The following is an 18,985-nucleotide window of genomic DNA, read 5'->3' as shown; positions in this document are numbered from 1 at the left end:
AGTTTAAAATGAGGTTGTAAGCCATCTGATCACCAGTCAGATATTTATCTTTCTACAGAATGGCACAAGGCTGCAGGTAGCTGGCAGGTCTCAAAGGTTGACCAGCAGGTATGAAAAGCTCATTAGAGAAAGGAAGAACAGCTTAAGTTTTTGCTTCCCCAACAGGAGATTATATTCTAGACTTCCACTAAATAATGATTGTGCGGTTAGATAATTACAAAGATTAGTATAATGGTCATCTGGCCTTTTGAAGCTACAGAATTAGATAGTAAGTACTTGGCACCACAGCACAGCTTGGCTTTTGCACAGAGAAAACCTACAGTCAGTTATGAGACTTTGGAAGATAAATTCCTACTCTCCCTTTTGTTTTTGTCTTGATGGGGTGCTGACTATGTGTCTCAGCTCTAGGGTAGACAAGCATAGTTATTCCCACAATCAGAAAGCTTTTTTAAAAATTATTCTTATTTTATTAAAATCTTTTAGAATGCACCCTTCACCCTAAGGTTCCAAGGAGAAGACACATCAAAATTCAAAATTAAGCATTACCAAAATATGACATAGTCTCATTAAAATAACAGTAAGGTCACATCCATACCACACATTTAAAGCACATGGCTTCCCCCAAAGAATCTTGAAACTGTAGTTTGTTAAGGGTGCTGGGAACTATAGCTCTGTGAGGTGAGTGGTAATCTACAGTTCCCAAGATTCTTTGAGGAAAGTCATGTGCTTTAAATGTATGGTATGGATGTGACCTAAATCTAAAAATGAAAAACATAAGGTGGCAGCAATGATGTGAAACAATCTTAGTCCCCAATGCGCCCATCCCCAAAGGCCAGGACAAAGAGGTGCATCTTCATCTGCAATGGAAGGAGAATAAAGTTGAGGTGTCATGCACCTCAGAGGGGAGGTCATCCTATTACTTTGTGCTATCATTGCTAAATTAATGTATCAACTGTGTATCATGTACTTTACAATTCTCATTTCATTTATCCTCCAACAAGCTAAGTACGATCCAGAGAAAATTGTGGTTTAGCAGAATTGAACTGGAGTTGTAATGATCCAAATCCAACACTCTACCCACTGCATCACATGCCATTTTAAATGGGCCTAGTGCCCTTTGTTTAATTAGTCACCGTTTCCTGCTGGGGAAAGGTCCTGTGAGGCATCTGGATTAAATGTGCCCGTTACACCATTAATCATCCAAAAAAGCAAGCCTATGTAGAACTATAATAATCACCTTGTTTGAGTCCAGAGGTTTGCTAACGTGCAATATGCACACAAAAATGTGAGAACATGCGTTCTTACACGACTGGCAAAAACTTAACATTGCCCCATTGTTTGTATAAAGGGCTGTCAGATCATTTTTTATACGGCCACAGACTGTATTTTCAAGGGAATGATGGATGCTAGCGAAAGTTAGAGCCATTCCTTGTCATGCACCATTTGGGAATGGATTTAATTACCTCTTTGTGTGTTCCAAGTTCTATGTAGCCACAGACTGGGTGGAAAGCTCCCGTACCACAGACATAAACATGAGTCCTGTTGTAAGGCTGCAGGACTCTGATGAAGTTGGCACATTCTGTCTATTGTGGAAAGAAGAGCAGAAATTGTTCATCATCATCATCATCATCTATGCGATATTCAGTTCTGTCACCAGGCCAATATGCTACATACTATCTAGGAAGATTTGAAACAACCTGGAGAAGCTTCACTTCTCTTTTTAGAGTGAAAGCCTGTGAACAGAGTTTATTAATTTTTTTAAAAATAAACATTCTCTTGCACCCAGCTTTCACACCAGACCATAGTTAAGGAAGCCGAACTGTGGCTTGGAATCTGAATTGACAAACTATGATTTGTGATTGGGAAGCACACCAGAATTACAAATCACCACGTGAAGTGGTTTTGCAAACCCTAGTTCGAGACGAATATAGTTTGGCATGACATCCAAATCAAGAAGCCCCTGTGCACCTCCAGAGGCTGCTGCACAATGGAGGGAGGCTTTCATGAAGATGAGAGGAAGGGGGAGGAAAGCAGATGAACAGCTCAAAACCATTGTTTGACATTTTACGTTTGAAGGCCTGAACCATGGAATGGGTTCTAAATGATTATTGGTGCCAGTGCTGTGTCCAGGTTTTAGGAGCATAAGATGTTGCCTTAGACCAAGCCAGGCCATTAATCCATCTAAGCTCAGTACTGTCTCCACTATTTATTTTATTTATTTATTTATTTATTGCACTTGTATACCGCCCCATAGGCGACTCTCTTTGGGCGGTTTACAGCAATCAAAAACATTAAAACAAATATACAATTTAAACACATATTTCAAAAACAATTTAAAACACAATTTTAAAATGTAAAACAATACAAAAACAATTTAAAACACATGCTAAAATGCCTGGGAGAAGAGGAAAGTCTTGACCTGGTGCCGAAAAGATAAGTGTTGGCGCCAGGTACACCTCGTCAGAAAGATCATTCCATAATTTGGGGGCCACCACTGAGAAGGCACTCTGCCTTGTTGCCACCCCCTGAGCTTCCCTTGGAGTAGGCACCCGGAGGAGGGCCTTTGATCTTGACCGTAATGTATGGGTGGGTTCGTATCGGGAGAGGCATTCCATCAGGTATTGTGGTCCCAAGCTGTGTAAGGCTTTATAGGTCAAAACCAGCACCTTGAATTGAGCTCGGAAACATACAGGCAGCCAATGCAAGTGGGCCAGAATCGGTTTTATATGTTTGAACTGTCTGGTCCCTGTTACCAATCTGGCCGTTGCATTTTGCACAAGCTGCAGTTTCCGAACCGTCTTCAAAGGCAGCCCCACATAGAGTGCATTGCAGTAATCTAATTTGGAGGTTACCAGAGCATGGGCAACTGAAGCCAGGTTATCCAATAATAGGTTTTCAGACAGCAGACATTCCAAGCCCTACCTGGAGATGCCAGAGATTGAACCTGAGATCTTCTGTATGCAAAGCAGATGCTCTACCACTGAGCAACGGCCCTTTCCTTGGCAAGCTTTTGATTATTTATTAATTAGCATATTTATAACCCACCCTATATTCCTTGATCTCAGGGCAGGGTACATAATCACTATGTAACATACTTCATTATATAAAATGCCCTCATTATGTACAAAAGATGTCCTCCACGGGTATTTATTCCCGTGTGATATCCCTATCTCCTCACTGAGATCCCCACTGCCCATTCACTTGCCTTCTCCTTCTGGATCCAATCCTCAGAAACATCCAGCTGCTGCTCTGTTGCCTTACTGTTACTGCTTGCATGCTCAGAGAGGACAGGTAAACAGGCAGTGACTGCAAGGAGGCCCTGGGGATCAACAGTGGGCCCCTGATGGAATGTGGGCCTCAGCAACTGCCCAACAATGCCTTCCTCTGATACTGACCCTGAGTAATACAACCATGGTTTGGTATAACATCCAAACGTAGACATTGCATGAGTCAGCTATCGGTGAAAAAATGATCTAGTAGATAGGGAGAAATGAAGACATTAAGCACAACCCTATCCATGGAGGACTGCAGGGCTACAGCTCAGCGCTGTGTGTGCTGGCATTCAGGAGATCCCTAATTCAGGTTGCAGCAGATTTATTTTGCCTGAGATTTCTGACTGATTTGTATGCTCTAACGTTAGAGCTCTAATGTTAGAGCACAAATTATTGGGTTAGATGGACCAACGGTCTTATTCTGTACAAGCCAGCAACCTAGGTCTGTAAAATTGCAGCTGTCAACTAATTACTGTAATATTAATGCACAAGTCTGCTTTTGTTAATATGCTGTGATCAAGCTGTGCTCAGCACATTCCTAGCAGAAACTGGCTTTTTCAAAAGGCATAAGTGAAAATGGAGTAAATCCACATAATTTACAACTCTCAGAAACTTCAAAGGGCTCGCAGTGAATGATGGAAACCTGCAAGCTCCATTTTGTAATGAATACTCCTCCTCCCCCTTTAATATGAGTGGTTGCCATAGCAGTATCCACCCTTTCAGCTCTGCTTCAGTTCAGGTTGTCCTTGAAACATTCTTATTAAGCCTCACCATAATGGATCAGAGCATCTTTTATTAAATACTCATTCCACAAGAGAATAAAAGGAAAACGTGCCTTATCAAAGGTTTGGCTCTTGAGCAAGTCACTCTATATCTCAGTCTCCCAACATCCCATCACACTCTAGTGTGACCTAGAAACTAGGGCTGAGCCAAAATGGTTGTGTTTTTTTCTCCTGAAAATGGAAGAAAGTGGGAAGAAAGATAGGTTTGGGGGGAAAAGCTGAAATGGGAGAATTCTTTTTTTTAAAGGACAGGGCATGGAGCTTATTGTGATAAGCCAAGGCAGTGGCTTTTTATTTGGTTTTTTTTTTAACAATCGGCTTTGCTGTCACTTGCAGCAACAGAAATGCAACTGGGGTCCCACTGAGTGCCAATCTTCGGAATGCCTCTCTGTTTGAAGGACATCACATCAAGATGTAGGGTTATTCCACAGGGAGTGTTGGGGGACAAAATATGGTGGAGCAGCAATACATAATACAACTAGGGTTGCCAGGTCCATGGCCTAAGACTGATCCTGTATCTTTAGAAGAAGAGAAAGTCAGGCAAGTGCAGGTGCTCTTCCAACACTGTAATGGGAAAAACCACAAGGTGGAACTCTCCCTTCCCTCTGAACAACTTTTAAAGATACAGAAGACCTCTTGGATCACCTCGATAGTGTTTATTTTTAATAAACTTTTAAAGAAACAGAAGACCTCTTGGAGGCCGGGCCTGGCAACCAAGAGGTCTTCTGTATCTCTAAAAGTTGGGCAGGTGGAAGGGAGAATTCCACCTTGTGGTTTTCCCCATTACAGAGTTGCAAGAACACCTGCACTTGGCTGACTTTCTCTTCTCCTAAAGATACAGGATCAGTCCCAGGCCAAGAACCTGGCAACCCTAGGTGGAGCCCCCACACCTCCAACACCACCTTTTTTTCTTAGCAATGTCTCTGCGATTCTTTTCAGTGCCTCTGTCATAGCTCCCTTCAGACAGTGGCATTGAGGAGAATGGCAGCTCACAGGGCAACCGCTTGGAAAACTGACTCATCCAAAGAAAAAGCTGCTGCAGCAGCAGCCGCTGCCAGTACCATTACTTAGCATGGCAGCCCTGTCTGTCCATGACTAATATTTATAGAATTTCACCCATCTTCCAAGAATATTGCTAAACATGCCAACACACTTTTGCGGCCTAAAAAAGAGGCTGTGAAACTGGAACAGCGTTTTTTGCCTCAGCGCTACAAGGATCAGCCCTGAGACAGAGTTATGCAGATAGGAACCACACATGAGATGGCTGTGGTGCAACTACCCTTTTAAACCCACTAGATTAACAGTGCAATCCTAACCATGTCTACTACTGAATTCACTGGGGCTTCATCCCAGATAAGTGGGGTTAAGGTTGCAGCCTAATCAATACACAGAGTTTAACCAGTGCCCACACAGCTGAAAGCAATTTCTGTCTGCATGCATTTTACTTACATGTGCATCTTTCCCGGCTAGTTTGCATAAATCCACCTTGTCCTTTGCTGCAGGCCAATATATCTGCAATGAAACCAGAACAGGTGTTTTAGAATCAGAAGATTTTGCAATTTATATATTCATGTGGTTTCTTTGGTCTGGCACATCTGCATCCCTGCTCTTCCTTCAAGGAACTACTAGGAAGGTTAACTTGGGGAAAAATCCATTTTGTGATCTCTTTTTGCAGGCACAGCTCTGCCTATAGAAAGGGATTCATATTAAGCTTGACAGATATTCTTTTCCCCTCCAGCTGGTCTTGGAATTCATGCAAAGCAGCATGCTGGACATTGCACAGAATGAGAAGCCAGCATGTGTTTTCTCTAATCAATTGTTCCTGCTCTTCCTAGGGTCCTGGCCCATAAGCTACTCATGAGTGTAGCTGAGTTCAATACCCTGTATTTGTTTGCCTTTCACCTTTACTCAAGAGTCGAGGAGGCAAGCTCAGGCCCACCATGGTGCACGCTGATACCATGAGACAGCACTGCCAACCTGGGTGTCTGGCAGAAAAAGTCTGTTAAAAATTGGGGGACAGCCCTAAAATTATAGAAACAAAGAACAAAAATATACACCTGACGATTAAAAAACTATAAAGTTGTCTTCTATTTCAGTTGCTAATTTCTGTAAAGTCACTACTGAAATAATTTCTCATGGTAATAAATTAATTGTTTCAATACACATACACACACTTTCCTAACACAAGTACAAATAGAATTAATGGGAAATTATATACAGAAGGTTCCCTAGGGGAGAGGCACTATGATCATGATCCTTGCTACAAATCTTCCTAGGAATATTCCTGTCTCTCACTTGTCTTGATCCAAACCCAGGATGAACAGTATCTTCCAGATGTGGACACCAAATATTTAATAAATCCAAAGCCAACATGTGCTAGGAATGGAAGAGAATGTTGGTTGGCCCACATTTTTAAGTGAATAATACAAAGCAGAATGAAATTATTCTTTGGATTTTGCAATTCAAATTTTGCACTTCTTGGCTCAAATAAAATATACTAAATTGCATTGTAAAATATGTATTTTATGATAAACCATGTTTACAAACACACTGGCGAAAATAAGTATTGAAATCCAAATTTTGGTACAATTTTTTAGAAAATCATAGATTGATGAGAAAACACAACAGATTTATGAATCAACAAATATGAAATTGACATGGAATGGAAATAGGCTAATCTGTTCATCCCCAAGTGTGGCACATGTCTAAGGCATCAGATGCTTTCACTGCCATGATTTATGGCCAATCTACAAATAGTGAGGGGGTATGAACATAAGAACATAAAACATAAGAACAGCCTGCTGGATCAGGCCAGTGGCCCATCTAGTCCAGCATCCTGTTCTCACAGTGGCCAACCAGATGCCTGGGGGAAGCCCGCAAGCAGGACCCGAGTGTAAGAACACTCTCCCCTCCTGAGGCTTCCGGCAACTGGTTTTCAGAAGCATGCTGCCTCTGACTAGGGTGGCAGAGCACAGCCATCATGGCTAGTAGCCATTGATAGCCCTGTCCTCCATGAATTTGTCTAATCTTCTTTTAAAGCCATCCAAGCTGGTGGCCATTACTGCGTCTTGTGGGAGCAAATTCCATAGTTTAACTATGCGCTGACTAAAGAAGTACTTCCTTTTGTCTGTCCTGAATCTTCCAACATTCAGCTTCTTTGAATGTCCACGAGTTCTAGTATTATGAGAGAGGGAGAAGAACTTTTCTCTATCCACTTTCTCAATGCCATGCATAATTTTATACACTTCTATCATGTCTCCTCTGACCCGCCTTTTCTCTAAACTAAAAAGCCCCAAATGCTGCAACCTTTCCTCGTAAGGGAGTCGCTCCATCCCCTTGATCATTCTGGTTGCCCTCTTCTGAACCTTTTCCAACTCTATAATATCCTTTTTGAGATGAGGCGACCAGAACTGTACACAGTATTCCAAATGCGGCCGCACCATAGATTTATACAACGGCATTATGATATCGGCTGTTTTATTTTCAATACCTTTCCTAATTATCACTAGCATGGAATTTGCCTTTTTCACAGCTGCCGCACACTGGGTCAACATTTTCATCGTGCTGTCCACTACAACCCCGAGGTCTCTCTCCTGGTCGGTCACCGCCAGTTCAGACCCCATGACTGTATATGTGAAATTAAGATTTTTTGCTCCAATATGCATAATTTTACACTTGTTTATATTGAATTGCATTTGCCATTTTTCCGCCCATTCACTCAGTTTGGAGAGGTCTTTTTGGAGCTCTTCTCAATCCCTTTTTGTTTTAACAGCCCTGAACAATTTAGTGTCGTCAGCAAACTTGGCCACTTCACTGCTCACCCCTAATTCTAGGTCATTAATGAACAAGTTGAAAAGTACAGGTCCCAATACCGATCCTTGAGGGACTCCACTTTCTACAGCCCTCCATTGGGAGAACTGTCCGTTTATTCCTACTCTCTGCTTTCTGCTTCTTAACCAATTCCTTATCCACAAGAGGACCTCTCCTCTTATTCCATGACTGCTAAGCTTCCTCAGAAGTCTTTGGTGAGGTACCTTGTCAAACGCTTTTTGAAAGTCTAAGTACACTATGTCCACTGGATCACCTCTATCTATATGCTTGTTGACATTCTCAAAGAATTCTAATAGGTTACTGAGACAGGACTTTCCTTTGCAGAAGCCATGCTGGCTCTGCCTCAGCAAGGCTTGTTCTTCTATGTGCTTAGTTAATCTACCTTTAATAATACTTTCTACCAGTTTTCCAGGGACAGAAGTTAAGCTAACTGGCCTGTAATTTCCAGGATCCCCTCTGGATCCCTTTTTGAATATTGGTGTTACATTGCCACTTTCCAGTCCTCAGGCACGGAGGAGGACCTGAGGGACAAGTTACATATTTTAGTTAGCAGATCAGCAATTTCACCTTTGAGTTCTTTGAGAACTCTCGGGTGGATGCCATCCAGGCCCAGTGATTTGTCAGTTTTTATGTCGTCCATTAGAGGAGAGATGAGAATGGTAATGCCCCTATTCTGTTGGAGAGTGGTAAAATACCTTTCCTCTTTAATAAAAAGGTTAGATGGCAACTTTCTATATGCTGAGCCTTCCCTTGGGCAGGGATGGGGAACCTGTGTCACTCCAGATGTTGGGCTTCAACTCTCATCAGCTCCAGCAAGAATAGCCAGTCATCAGGGTTGATGGAAGTTATAGTCCAACAACATCTGGAGAACTACAAGCTCCCCATCCCTGGTCTAGGAGGAAAATGATTTTCGTCAAGAGAACAGGTAGCTTGTATCAACAAAAATGAATTTAGGAATCTCCTTATGGGATTGAAAAAGATGATGGACCAACAGAGAGGAGGACAGAAATCAGAGAAGAGTTTCCATTTTGTATAGCTTTAAAGTGCAGGCTATGAGTATATGGGAGTTGCTCTGTTTTGGACTCATGGGGCCCATTCTGTTTGGTTTTCTATCTGGCTCAATTTCCATTTGTCCTGAAATTTATTTTTTACTTATTTATTTTTAATGATTTATAAACTGCGCACACATCAGAGCTGGGGGGGGGAGCACAGAGTAAGAAGGGAATGAGCACAAATAGGAATTTCATTTAAGACTGTCATTCCTGAGGGAGGCTTGCCTCCTCTTGCTGCAGGAGCTGTCCTTGGCTTCTTTTTAATGTATATGATGTTGCCAGTGGTTTATTTGCAGGAGATGGCTTCCGTAGTTGGTCCTGGTAGGCACCATTCTGTTTTCCCCAGAGTGCCTCCAGATGTTGCATTTTTCAGGAGTATTCTGGGATGAATGTGAGTTTTTTGTATTCTTGGCAGGATCAAATATGTATTTAAAACTTCAGCTGCTAGGTTCTACTTCAGCCAAGATTTGGGAATATCTCCTAATGGTCTAAAGAGTTCCATTGGATACAGCAAAATACTTGTGACCATTTTACTCTGTTACCAAAATCTAATTTCATTAATTTTCCATAGGCCATATGTGGAAAAGAATACAGATTAAACTGACATCATCTATTTTACTCACACTCATCTACTGGGATGATGTTAATGTTATAAAAACTCGTATTAAGAATCTGTACAACGCTCAGATCAGAAATGGGCCTTTCCAAACACCAAAACTCATGAGATAATTATTTAGCTTGGCTATTTAAAAGGGTTTGACACCAGTGCAAATATATTTGATTATTTCACAGAATAGTGTCCATTGGTATTAGTTAATGTCCAATATCTGTAATACTAATTGTCTGTTAGTATTTTCACAAGATGGCCACTTGGAAGAACATCTAAACTGATTTCTTAGCAAAACTTAATCCATGCTAAATAATCAGTTAATCTGCATTACTTCACAGCAGTCTTTCACACTGGAGTCTAATAATTGTTTTAAACTATCACCTGAAACTAGAGTAATCATAAATGGGATTGGGGGGGGAGCAATGTAACAGATCTACCACTACATCCTGAACCCTGCTGGCTCATGCTGGCCAGGGTGGAAGGGCTGTGTGTGTGTGTGTGTGTGTGTGTGTGTGTTGGCGGGAGTTCTCATAACCTTTCATTTCACAGGCTCCAGGCTGGCATAGTAAAGGGTCCAAGAATCAAGCCTCTTGGGAGATCTGCCAGGCTTTGGATTGAATGGATCCTAAGCTTTCATTCCCCTTCCCCAAATACCCCATTTCAGGGTTTTCTGCTTGCTATCACTGGTGGAAAAAAACAATCAGAAGCTTTCTGTCTGCCTTTGGCAAAGCTGAGACCTCCACCAGGGCAGACCCTCCCTCAACTGGCAGTGGTTCTTTCCACCAGCGAAGGCCACTGCAGAGGGAACTACACACAATACTAATCCCCTCCACCCATCAACATCGGAGTTTAGAATTGTGCTCTAAGGCTAAATCCTATACACACCTGGATGCTACTTCTGGGTAGACATTTACAGGTTTCCCTGTTATTAACTAAGATTTGATGATTTTCTTAATGTCTTTATGGGAACCAGGGAAATCATCTCTGAAGCGTTTGATACTGTAAAATTGCTATTCTTGCTCTCTGTTGTTATTATAGATGATCCTTTTTTATCTTTTTGTTTTGCTGTATATTTGACTTTCATAATCCCTATTAAATTGTCTATATAAAGAAAATTTCAACTGTTTGTTCCTTTGAAAAACTGCACCGAACAAAACCTTAAAAGGGAAATGCCTTTCATTGAGAAACACTCCCTCACCAGCAATGCAACTCTCAAGAAAATGAATTTATATGATATACTGTAGAGCACAATTTCCTGTCCCTAAACAAAAGCTTTAAGCCCAAGATGCTCCAAACAGCAATAGTTTATGATCTATCATCTTTCTCTGTGTATATAGGGTGGGAGACCAAAACAGCTTATGCTCAAGAAGGTTCTTGGGAACTGGCTCTATTTATCTCTTTGGCCAGATGTGGCTGAGGCTCCTAGAACTCACAGTGCCTGAGCATTGGCAGCTTGTCAAAAGTTTGCTGCTCCTTGATAGCAGGCTCATTACGGCAGACATGGGTGGATCTTGCTAGCAATTCCACAGTGATAATCAGAATGCTTTGTATCCCTGCTTACCCTCCTGAGCAGTGCAGTCTCTTGTTTTTTTGTTTTGATGCAACTAATCATATTTCAATATAAATATTTCAAATCCCCTTAGATTCCCCCCCCACATAACATTCACAGAATGACCTTGCTGTACTATGTCATTGTGGTCATATCATTAACTTGGGGGAGTAATTTTGTGGGTAAGCTGGAAGCTACACAGACCACAATATGGGCGGGCGATGTAACCACCTCTGACACATACAATGCCTGACCTTTTTTTATATATTTTGATAATGTTCATTAAAGCTCAGCATATCAATATTGAACCATGAATGATGTTGGTTTAGATCCTGGGTCGGTCAGCTCTTGCTTATGCAATCACTCAAGCTGACTAATTGCCTCTGCTTGCATGCCTATTGCCAATAGATGTGGAAGGCTCAGTATAATTTAGTATATGTGGATGTGGAAGGCTCAGTACAAAATTGGCCGCCCTGGGCTCCTGCTGGAAGGGCAGGATACAAATCAAACAATAAATAAAAATAAATAAATAAATTTAGATTGATTTGAGGGAACTTAGACAATAAAAAACATTTATTTATTCAACAGGTCCAATTCCCACTTCAGATCACTGGATCTGTCTTAAATGTCAAAGAGTAGTGTTTTCAAGTCGTTTTACTTTAGATTTCAGCGTTGTTTAACACTCGTATCTTTTGCAGGAAGGCATTTAATATTCTAATTTACTGCTTTGGTCCCCAGTGGCTACCTGGAACAGAACGTATTTTGTCAAATGACTCTGAATTCCAAGGCACACAAAGGACACGCTTCAGGCCCATGCAGCTCCCAATGTGTGCGGTTTCCTCACACAGAGGAAAGCCTCAAGCAAAGCTGGGTGGCATCCAGCCAACCCAAACCACCATCAGTCTAAACACAGCACAGCACAAACACCACATTCTGACACTTATTTGCTACTGGGGAGTACCTTTCAAGCGCTGAAGTCTTTTAAGTGAGTTTGATATACACAAAACCCAGCAGGAACGGTACATATAGCATGATCAGGGGTGTAACTACAAAGGGTAATTAAAGAGAAAGACGGACAGGCGGAAAGGCCGTCAGGACCATCGTTCAGAAAGCCAGACCTATAAATCCACACTGGGGTACTTAAATAGGTAGGGCAGCTGCCAAAAGGCCTGAGCACCCACAGATCCCACTGGGATCACTATGAGGGCAAAATAGCTCAGAGTAGCAGTTTACCTTTTATAGTACTTAAAAATATGCTGCTCTGAAGTGATGGCCCATAATGATAAAGCTCAGAGAGAAGCTTATCAGGAATGGGCAGACTTTTCTGCAGAACCGTAAACAGAACCTGTAATTTATCCCTGCGAGTCACTAACCACAGTCAAGGGAAATAAGGAGCTGCAAAAGTTGATCAGAGGATGTATTTGTATGGTTGTTTACATGCTTGGAAATGTTGCAAACATTTGTGCAGAATAAATAGCCGTAGGAATGAAATTAGTGTGCCTCTTCAGTAGCTTTGGCATGGAATGGGGAACTCTAGAGCACATAGTTTTTGTTTTTCATTCTGTTGACAGCATTCTGCAGTGTTCAAAATGCTTTGCTATAGACACCCAAAGAATAAGTTATGGTCCAAATCTCACTTCTGCCACGAACTAGATGTTTGCCAGATGTGGGGCTGCTGCTGACAACATTAGCCCTTGTTCCCCAGTAATGTCCAATGATGCAAAATGTCATGCCATGACGCCATTACACTCTGAATTTTCCCAGCATCACAAACACTGCAACCAGCAAAGTGGATTGAGAACAGAGGAACTTTAGGCAAGATGAGATCCTGTCTCTTTTTTTGTATTGCTAGATGTTATAAGGCAAAGGAGGCTAACCTTTGGCCTTCGGATGTGGTTGGAATACAACTCCCATCATCCCTGCTCTTTGCCCATGCTATTGGGACTGTTGGGAGCTGTACAACAACATTTGGAGAGCCACAGGTTCCCGACCCCATTACAGAGGACAGGAAAAGGAGTAGCAGAACGACTATTTTGGCAGTAGCCATTATGACTGCTATAGTAGTAGTAGTAGTAGTAGTAGCAGTAGTAGTAGTAGTAGTAGTAGTAGTAGTAGTAGTAGTAGTAGTAGTAGTAGTAGTAGCAGTAGCAGTAGCAGCAGCAGTACTAACCACCCTTCACCAGCAGGTCCCAGGGTGGGTTACAACCATTTAAAATTCAGTATTAAAAAGAGTTATAACAAATTACAGTCACAGTGATGGGGTGGGTCCTGAAAACACACATTTCAGATGTCAAAGCCCAGGGTAAAGAGGTGCATTCTCCGTATTTGCTGAAAACTGTATAGTGAAAGTGCCAGACTCACCTGTGTGGGAAGGAAATTCCACAATTTAGGAGCTGCCACAGAGAATGCCCTCTCCTGCGCCAGCCCCCCAAAAAACTTTTAAGGAATGGTGGTGGAACTACCAAACTACCAAAAGCCCCCCCTCCTGATCTTAATACCCAAGAGGGTCTATAGGGAAGAAATTCTAGCCTCACTAGAGATGCTGGTTTCTCAGCCTCTGCCAGAGATGGAATGATCTGCCAATTTTAGTTCTCTCTCCATTTTTCATTTTTCTAATCTTAAATTTGGTTTTCCATATTTCTGCAGCAATTGTGATTTTTTTTCTTTTAAAAATCCTCATAAAATTCTTCAGTATTTTAGTGCAAATTTCTCCTAATAAATACATTTCTGTATGCAGTTTGATTAATATAAACATTCTTGTAAGCGATTTATCCTAATATAATGCTTTTTTGTATGTTATTTTCACCAATGTATTCATTTCGTGCACACTGTCCCCTAATGTTTGCATTTCTGTAAACACTGCTTGGTTGTAGAAATGCATTGCAAAATTCAGATAAGTGTGGATTTCGAAGGATGGCTGTGTTTTGGTTTTCATGTCTGGCAAAAGAAATGCAAGAAGACAATAAGGGATGCTAAAAAAGAATTTGAGGAGCACATTGCTAAGAACATAAAAACCAACAACAAAAAATTCTATAAATACATTCAAAGCAGAAGACCATCTAGGGAGGCGATTGGACCCTTGGATGATAAGGGAGTCAAAGGTGTACTAAAGAACGATAAGGAGATTGCAGAGAAGCTAAATGAATTTTTTGCATCTGTCTTCACAGTGGAAGATATAGGGCAGATCCCTGAACCTGAACTAACATTTGCAGGAAGGGATTCTGAGGAACTGAGACAAATAGTGGTAACGAGAGAGGAAGTTCTAGGCTTAATGGACAATATAAAAACGGACAAATCACCGGGCCTGGATGGCATCCACCCGAGAGTTCTCAAACAACTCAAATGTGAAATTGCTGATCTGCTAACTAAAATATGTAACTTGTCCCTCGGGTCCTCCTCCGTGCCTGAGGACTGGAAAGTGACAAATGTAACGCCAATCTTCAAAAAGGGATCCAGAGGGGATCCCGGAAATTACAGGCCAGTTAGCTTAACTTCTGTCCCTGGAAAACTGGTAGAAAGTATTATTAAAGCTAGATTAACTAAGCACATAGAAGAACAAGCCTTGCTGAGGCAGAGCCAGCATGGCTTCTGCAGGGGAAAGTCCTGTCTCAGTAACCTATTAGAATTCTTTGAGAGTGTCAACAAGCATATAGATAGAGGTGATCCAATGGACATAGTGTACTTAGACTTTCAAAAAGCGTTTGACAAGGTACCTCACCAAAGACTTCTGAGGAAGCTTAGCAGTCATGGAATAAGAGGAGAGGTCCTCTTGTGGATAAGGAATTGGTTAAGAAGCAGAAAGCAGAGAGTAGGAATAAACGGACAGTTCTCCCAATGGAGGGCTGTAGAAAGTGGAGTCCCTCAAGGATCAGTATTGGGACCTGTACTTTTCAACTTGTTCATTAATGACCTAGAATTAGGAGTGAGCAGTGAAGTGGCCAAGTTTGCTGATGACACTAAATTGTTCAGGGCTGTTAAAACAAAAAGGGATTGAGAAGAGCTCCAAAAAGACCTCTCCAAACTGAGTGAATGGGCGGAAAAATGGCAAATGCAATTCAATGTAAACAAGTGTAAAATTATGCATATTGGAGCAAAAAATCTTAATTTCACATATACAGTGATGGGGTCTGAACTGGCGGTGACCGACCAGGAGAGAGACCTCGGGGTTGTAGTGGACAGCACGATGAAAATGTCGACCCAGTGTGCGGCAGCTGTGAAAAAGGCAAATTCCATGCTAGTGATAATTAGGAAAGGTATTGAAAATAAAACAGCCGATATCATAATGCCGTTGTATAAATCTATGGTGCAGCCGCATTTGGAATACTGTGTACAGTTCTGGTTGCCTCATCTCAAAAAGGATATTGTAGAGTTGGAAAAGGTTCAGAAGAGGGCAACCAGAATGATCAAGGGGATGGAGCGACTCCCTTACGAGGAAAGGTTGCAGCATTTGGGGCTTTTTAGTTTAGAGAAAAGGCGGGTCAGAGGAGACATGATAGAAGTGTATAAAATTATGCATGGCATTGAGAAAGTGGATAAAGAAAAGTTCTTCTCCCTCTCTCATAATACTAGAACTCGTGGACATTCAAAGAAGCTGAATGTTGGAAGATTCAGGACAGACAAAAGGAAGTACTTCTTTACTCAGCGCATAGTTAAACTATGGAATTTGCTCCCACAAGATGCAGTAATGGCCACCAGCTTGGATGGCTTTAAAAGAAGATTAGACAAGTTCATGGAGGACAGGGCTATCAATGGCTACTAGCCATGATGGCTGTGCTCTGTCACCCTAGTCAGAGGCAGCATGCTTCTGAAAACCAGTTGCCGGAAGCCTCAGGAGGGGAGAGTGTTCTTGCACTCGGGTCCTGCTTGCGGACTTCCCACAGGCACCTGGTTGGCCACTGTGAGAACAGGATGCTGGACTAGATGGGCCACTGGCCTGATCCAGCAGGCTCTTCTTATGTTCTTATGTTTATGTTGTTTCAGAAAGTATGAGTTTGATCAATTTGGTTTTAAATGTGAACTGAATCAAATTTTTCACGCACCCCAGCCTCTGTTGAGCTACAATATGGAGTTAATAATACTAATCTACCTTATAAGTTTCTTGTAAAGATTGTGGAGAAAGTATATATGAAGCACTTCACTCACCAAAAAGTGCTATATAAATGCTAAGTAATAACAAACCAGCACGTAAACAAAAATGCACTTGTTTAGATACTGGGTTTTCAACACCTCCCTATGAAATCGCTCAACCACAGGTAAACTATGGATGAATGTAGATTCATTTCTTGGCACTCCATCTTCCCTCCTCCCATCAAATCACTTCAGAACCATTGTGCAGAATAACTACCAATTTTTAGAAAAATGAACCAATACACATTTAGATTATTCTGTTTGTGGAACAAGTAGAAATCCATGACACATTGAACAACATTATTTTTCTAATTATATCAAAATATTATTTTTTCAGTCATACCAACATATTATATTCAAATCAAAAGATTTCTCACGCAAGCATCTGGTTCCCATACCGCAAAGTTTAAGGCTGCTGACAGCAAAGTAAAAAGCTCACCATCACCACAAATATCCAGCTTTCTGTTAGGGATGGTTTAGAAAGTTGTGTCTTGTCATAGTGTTACGGCTTTGGTTTTCTGCTTACAGGACATGCTTCAAGCTTTGGAGATTCAGGCTGCAAATCTATACATTTCCGATTGCAAGTCCTATTGCACTGAGTAGGCCTGGGGTGTATGCTGACTACATGGGACTGAACTCCTCAGTGTGTAGAAAAGGGTCTGATGCTCCTGTCATGACAAATGCTATTCAGTGGAGAGCTAATGCTGATGGGAATAATTTGCATGAACATTATATTCAGTGAAGAAAAGCACAGCCTCCTTCAGTTATTCTGAGAGAAGGGATCATCTTGAAAGGGGCCGGAAATGTGTCCCATTCTAGAAGCATTTGCCCTCAGTGAATTCATCAATTCCTAATTGGCTAACATCACCTACTGTGGCCAATCTAAGAAGTGTTGTCTTTACTCTTAATGCCTTCAGTGATATTTGCATGTAGATAAATCTGAAGGAGCTTTATGATGTCATCATATGTTCACTATGTAATTCCTGGTTCGATCACTTTATGAAGAAGACTATCATACTAGGGACATTTGCAAAACTCTCTGCACCTGACATAGTCCCTGCACTGCTCAGCTCTTCCTCTGAGGCATCAGGCCCGGAAAGTTAGGATGACTAAGGGCTGGATTTTGCTCACACCCTGGGTCTGTCTGCTTGCCAGTTTTCCACAAGACTAGACAGGCAATGACACACTGCAGTGTGTGGCTTGGCTCATTTGCAGACGTTATCTTCACCTATTTGCTCTGTACGAAGCACCTTTCTACTGTGTGTCTGAATTAATTATTGATTACTTGGGGCTGAGATATCTCCCAGTCAATCACTGGGAGTTCATGGCCTGTTCTCTAAGGGTTTGTGGATGGTGGACTAGATGGTGTTAGGTCCAAACCCAACACGCAAGTCGCCCTGTCAACCCCAACTCGCTTATTACACCTGGGAAGAGTGCGGAGTTGAGTGCAAATGAACCCACTATCAGAGATCAAGTAACACGAGACAAAAACCTTTGCAAAGGGGACCCAATACTTACAAGCCGTAGCAGGCCAGCATGGGAACCTCGTTTATTGGTGTCATAGGGTTTATATAGGCTCACCCTGAAGTTTACAGTATCGGGCATACGTCACAAAATACAAAAGAAGCAGTTGCTAGACACTACAGCTTTGGGGCAGACAAAAGGAGGTAAAGGGGTGTAGGGGGAAGGACGAAAGTGGAAACACTAAGATTATCTCTTAGATTCCATGTCTGCATACTTCGCATGTCCTAGAGATAAGCACTATGCAACTACAGAAGAAGGAAAGAATAAAGGGGTGGCCGGCTGCAACCGGGCGCCCCATGGGTAGGTGACAGACATGAAAATTACTACGCTTGCATATCAAAGGGTTTCACAAGTCAAGATCTGAGGGGCAGCAGAACAGCTTATAACATTTCTATGCAAGGCACCTTTATAGCAATAAACAAGGTCATAGGCATGGATGTGATACAAGAGATATATAGTAGGGAAGTTTCCAGCTTAAACCGGCTTTTATTATGCGAGCCACTGGAATGTAGGTAAGGGCCAGGTCGCCAGGGAATAAACTGACATTTTATATCAAAAGTCAACTAAAGGCCATTTTGGTTCTATTTCCCATAATGCCTGACTTTGTTTGGGTAAGGCAAGTGAACTATAGTATTGCAGACGACTGAGGTTCAATTTTGATCCTAACAGTCCCCCCTTTCAGCCCTGAGAGACTAGCTAGTCTCTCAGGTAGCTGCATTACCTTGCTTGGGTTGCCAAATCGGCCTCAAAGCCATCTCCATATAGGTCGGCTGTGATCTCCGGGATAATGACAGCGTGAGCTTACTTAGACAGACCGAAGCCAATTGTATCAAATTTGGTATACATTGTAAGCAGCAACAAACAGAAATCAACAAAGCTAACACCAGAACAATATAGAATAAAATCTTGTGCCAGTCTGGCCATGCTGAGAACCAGTCAGAAAACCCAGAGAGCAAGGAAAAATTCCCAATGCGTTCTACCTCATGATAGATGTTTCCGATATCATTAATGTGTTTAATGACGTCAGCTTTGCTGTCCGTAATATGGGTACAACATTCGCTCCCTATTAACGAACAGACCCCCCCGTGAGAGCTTAATAAAAAATCCAAGGCGAGCCTGTTTTGCAAAACTACAGTTCTAATTTGTCCCTGCTCATTTGTGAGGTCCGAAAAGGAAATAGCTGAATCATTCATAAAACGTTCAAAAGCTTGAGAGAGTTCTACAAGTTCCTGATACGT

At 41.8% G+C, this 18,985-nt stretch overlaps 1 protein-coding gene across 3 annotated transcripts in view; it reads right to left on the bottom strand.

Annotated features, from left to right (window-relative positions):
• The window catches only part of SEMA3D (semaphorin 3D), a 241,906-nt gene that overhangs the window by 102,435 nt on the left and 120,486 nt on the right, over positions 1–18,985 (bottom strand). For all 3 annotated transcript variants that reach the window (XM_061582310.1, XM_061582313.1, XM_061582312.1), the window contains 2 exons: positions 5,504–5,566; positions 1,464–1,583 (listed from right to left, as the gene is read on the bottom strand). In XM_061582310.1, the coding sequence (XP_061438294.1) occupies positions 1,464–1,583; positions 5,504–5,566 (183 nt within the window). The remainder of the gene's footprint in view (positions 1–1,463; positions 1,584–5,503; positions 5,567–18,985) is intronic.

Source organism: Rhineura floridana, chromosome 8 (genome assembly GCF_030035675.1).
Source record: "Rhineura floridana isolate rRhiFlo1 chromosome 8, rRhiFlo1.hap2, whole genome shotgun sequence".
In the NCBI taxonomy this organism is placed as follows: Eukaryota; Metazoa; Chordata; class Lepidosauria; order Squamata; family Rhineuridae; genus Rhineura; species Rhineura floridana.
The sequence above is the reverse complement of the archived record's forward strand: the minus strand, read 5'-3'. Positions and strand labels throughout refer to the sequence as shown.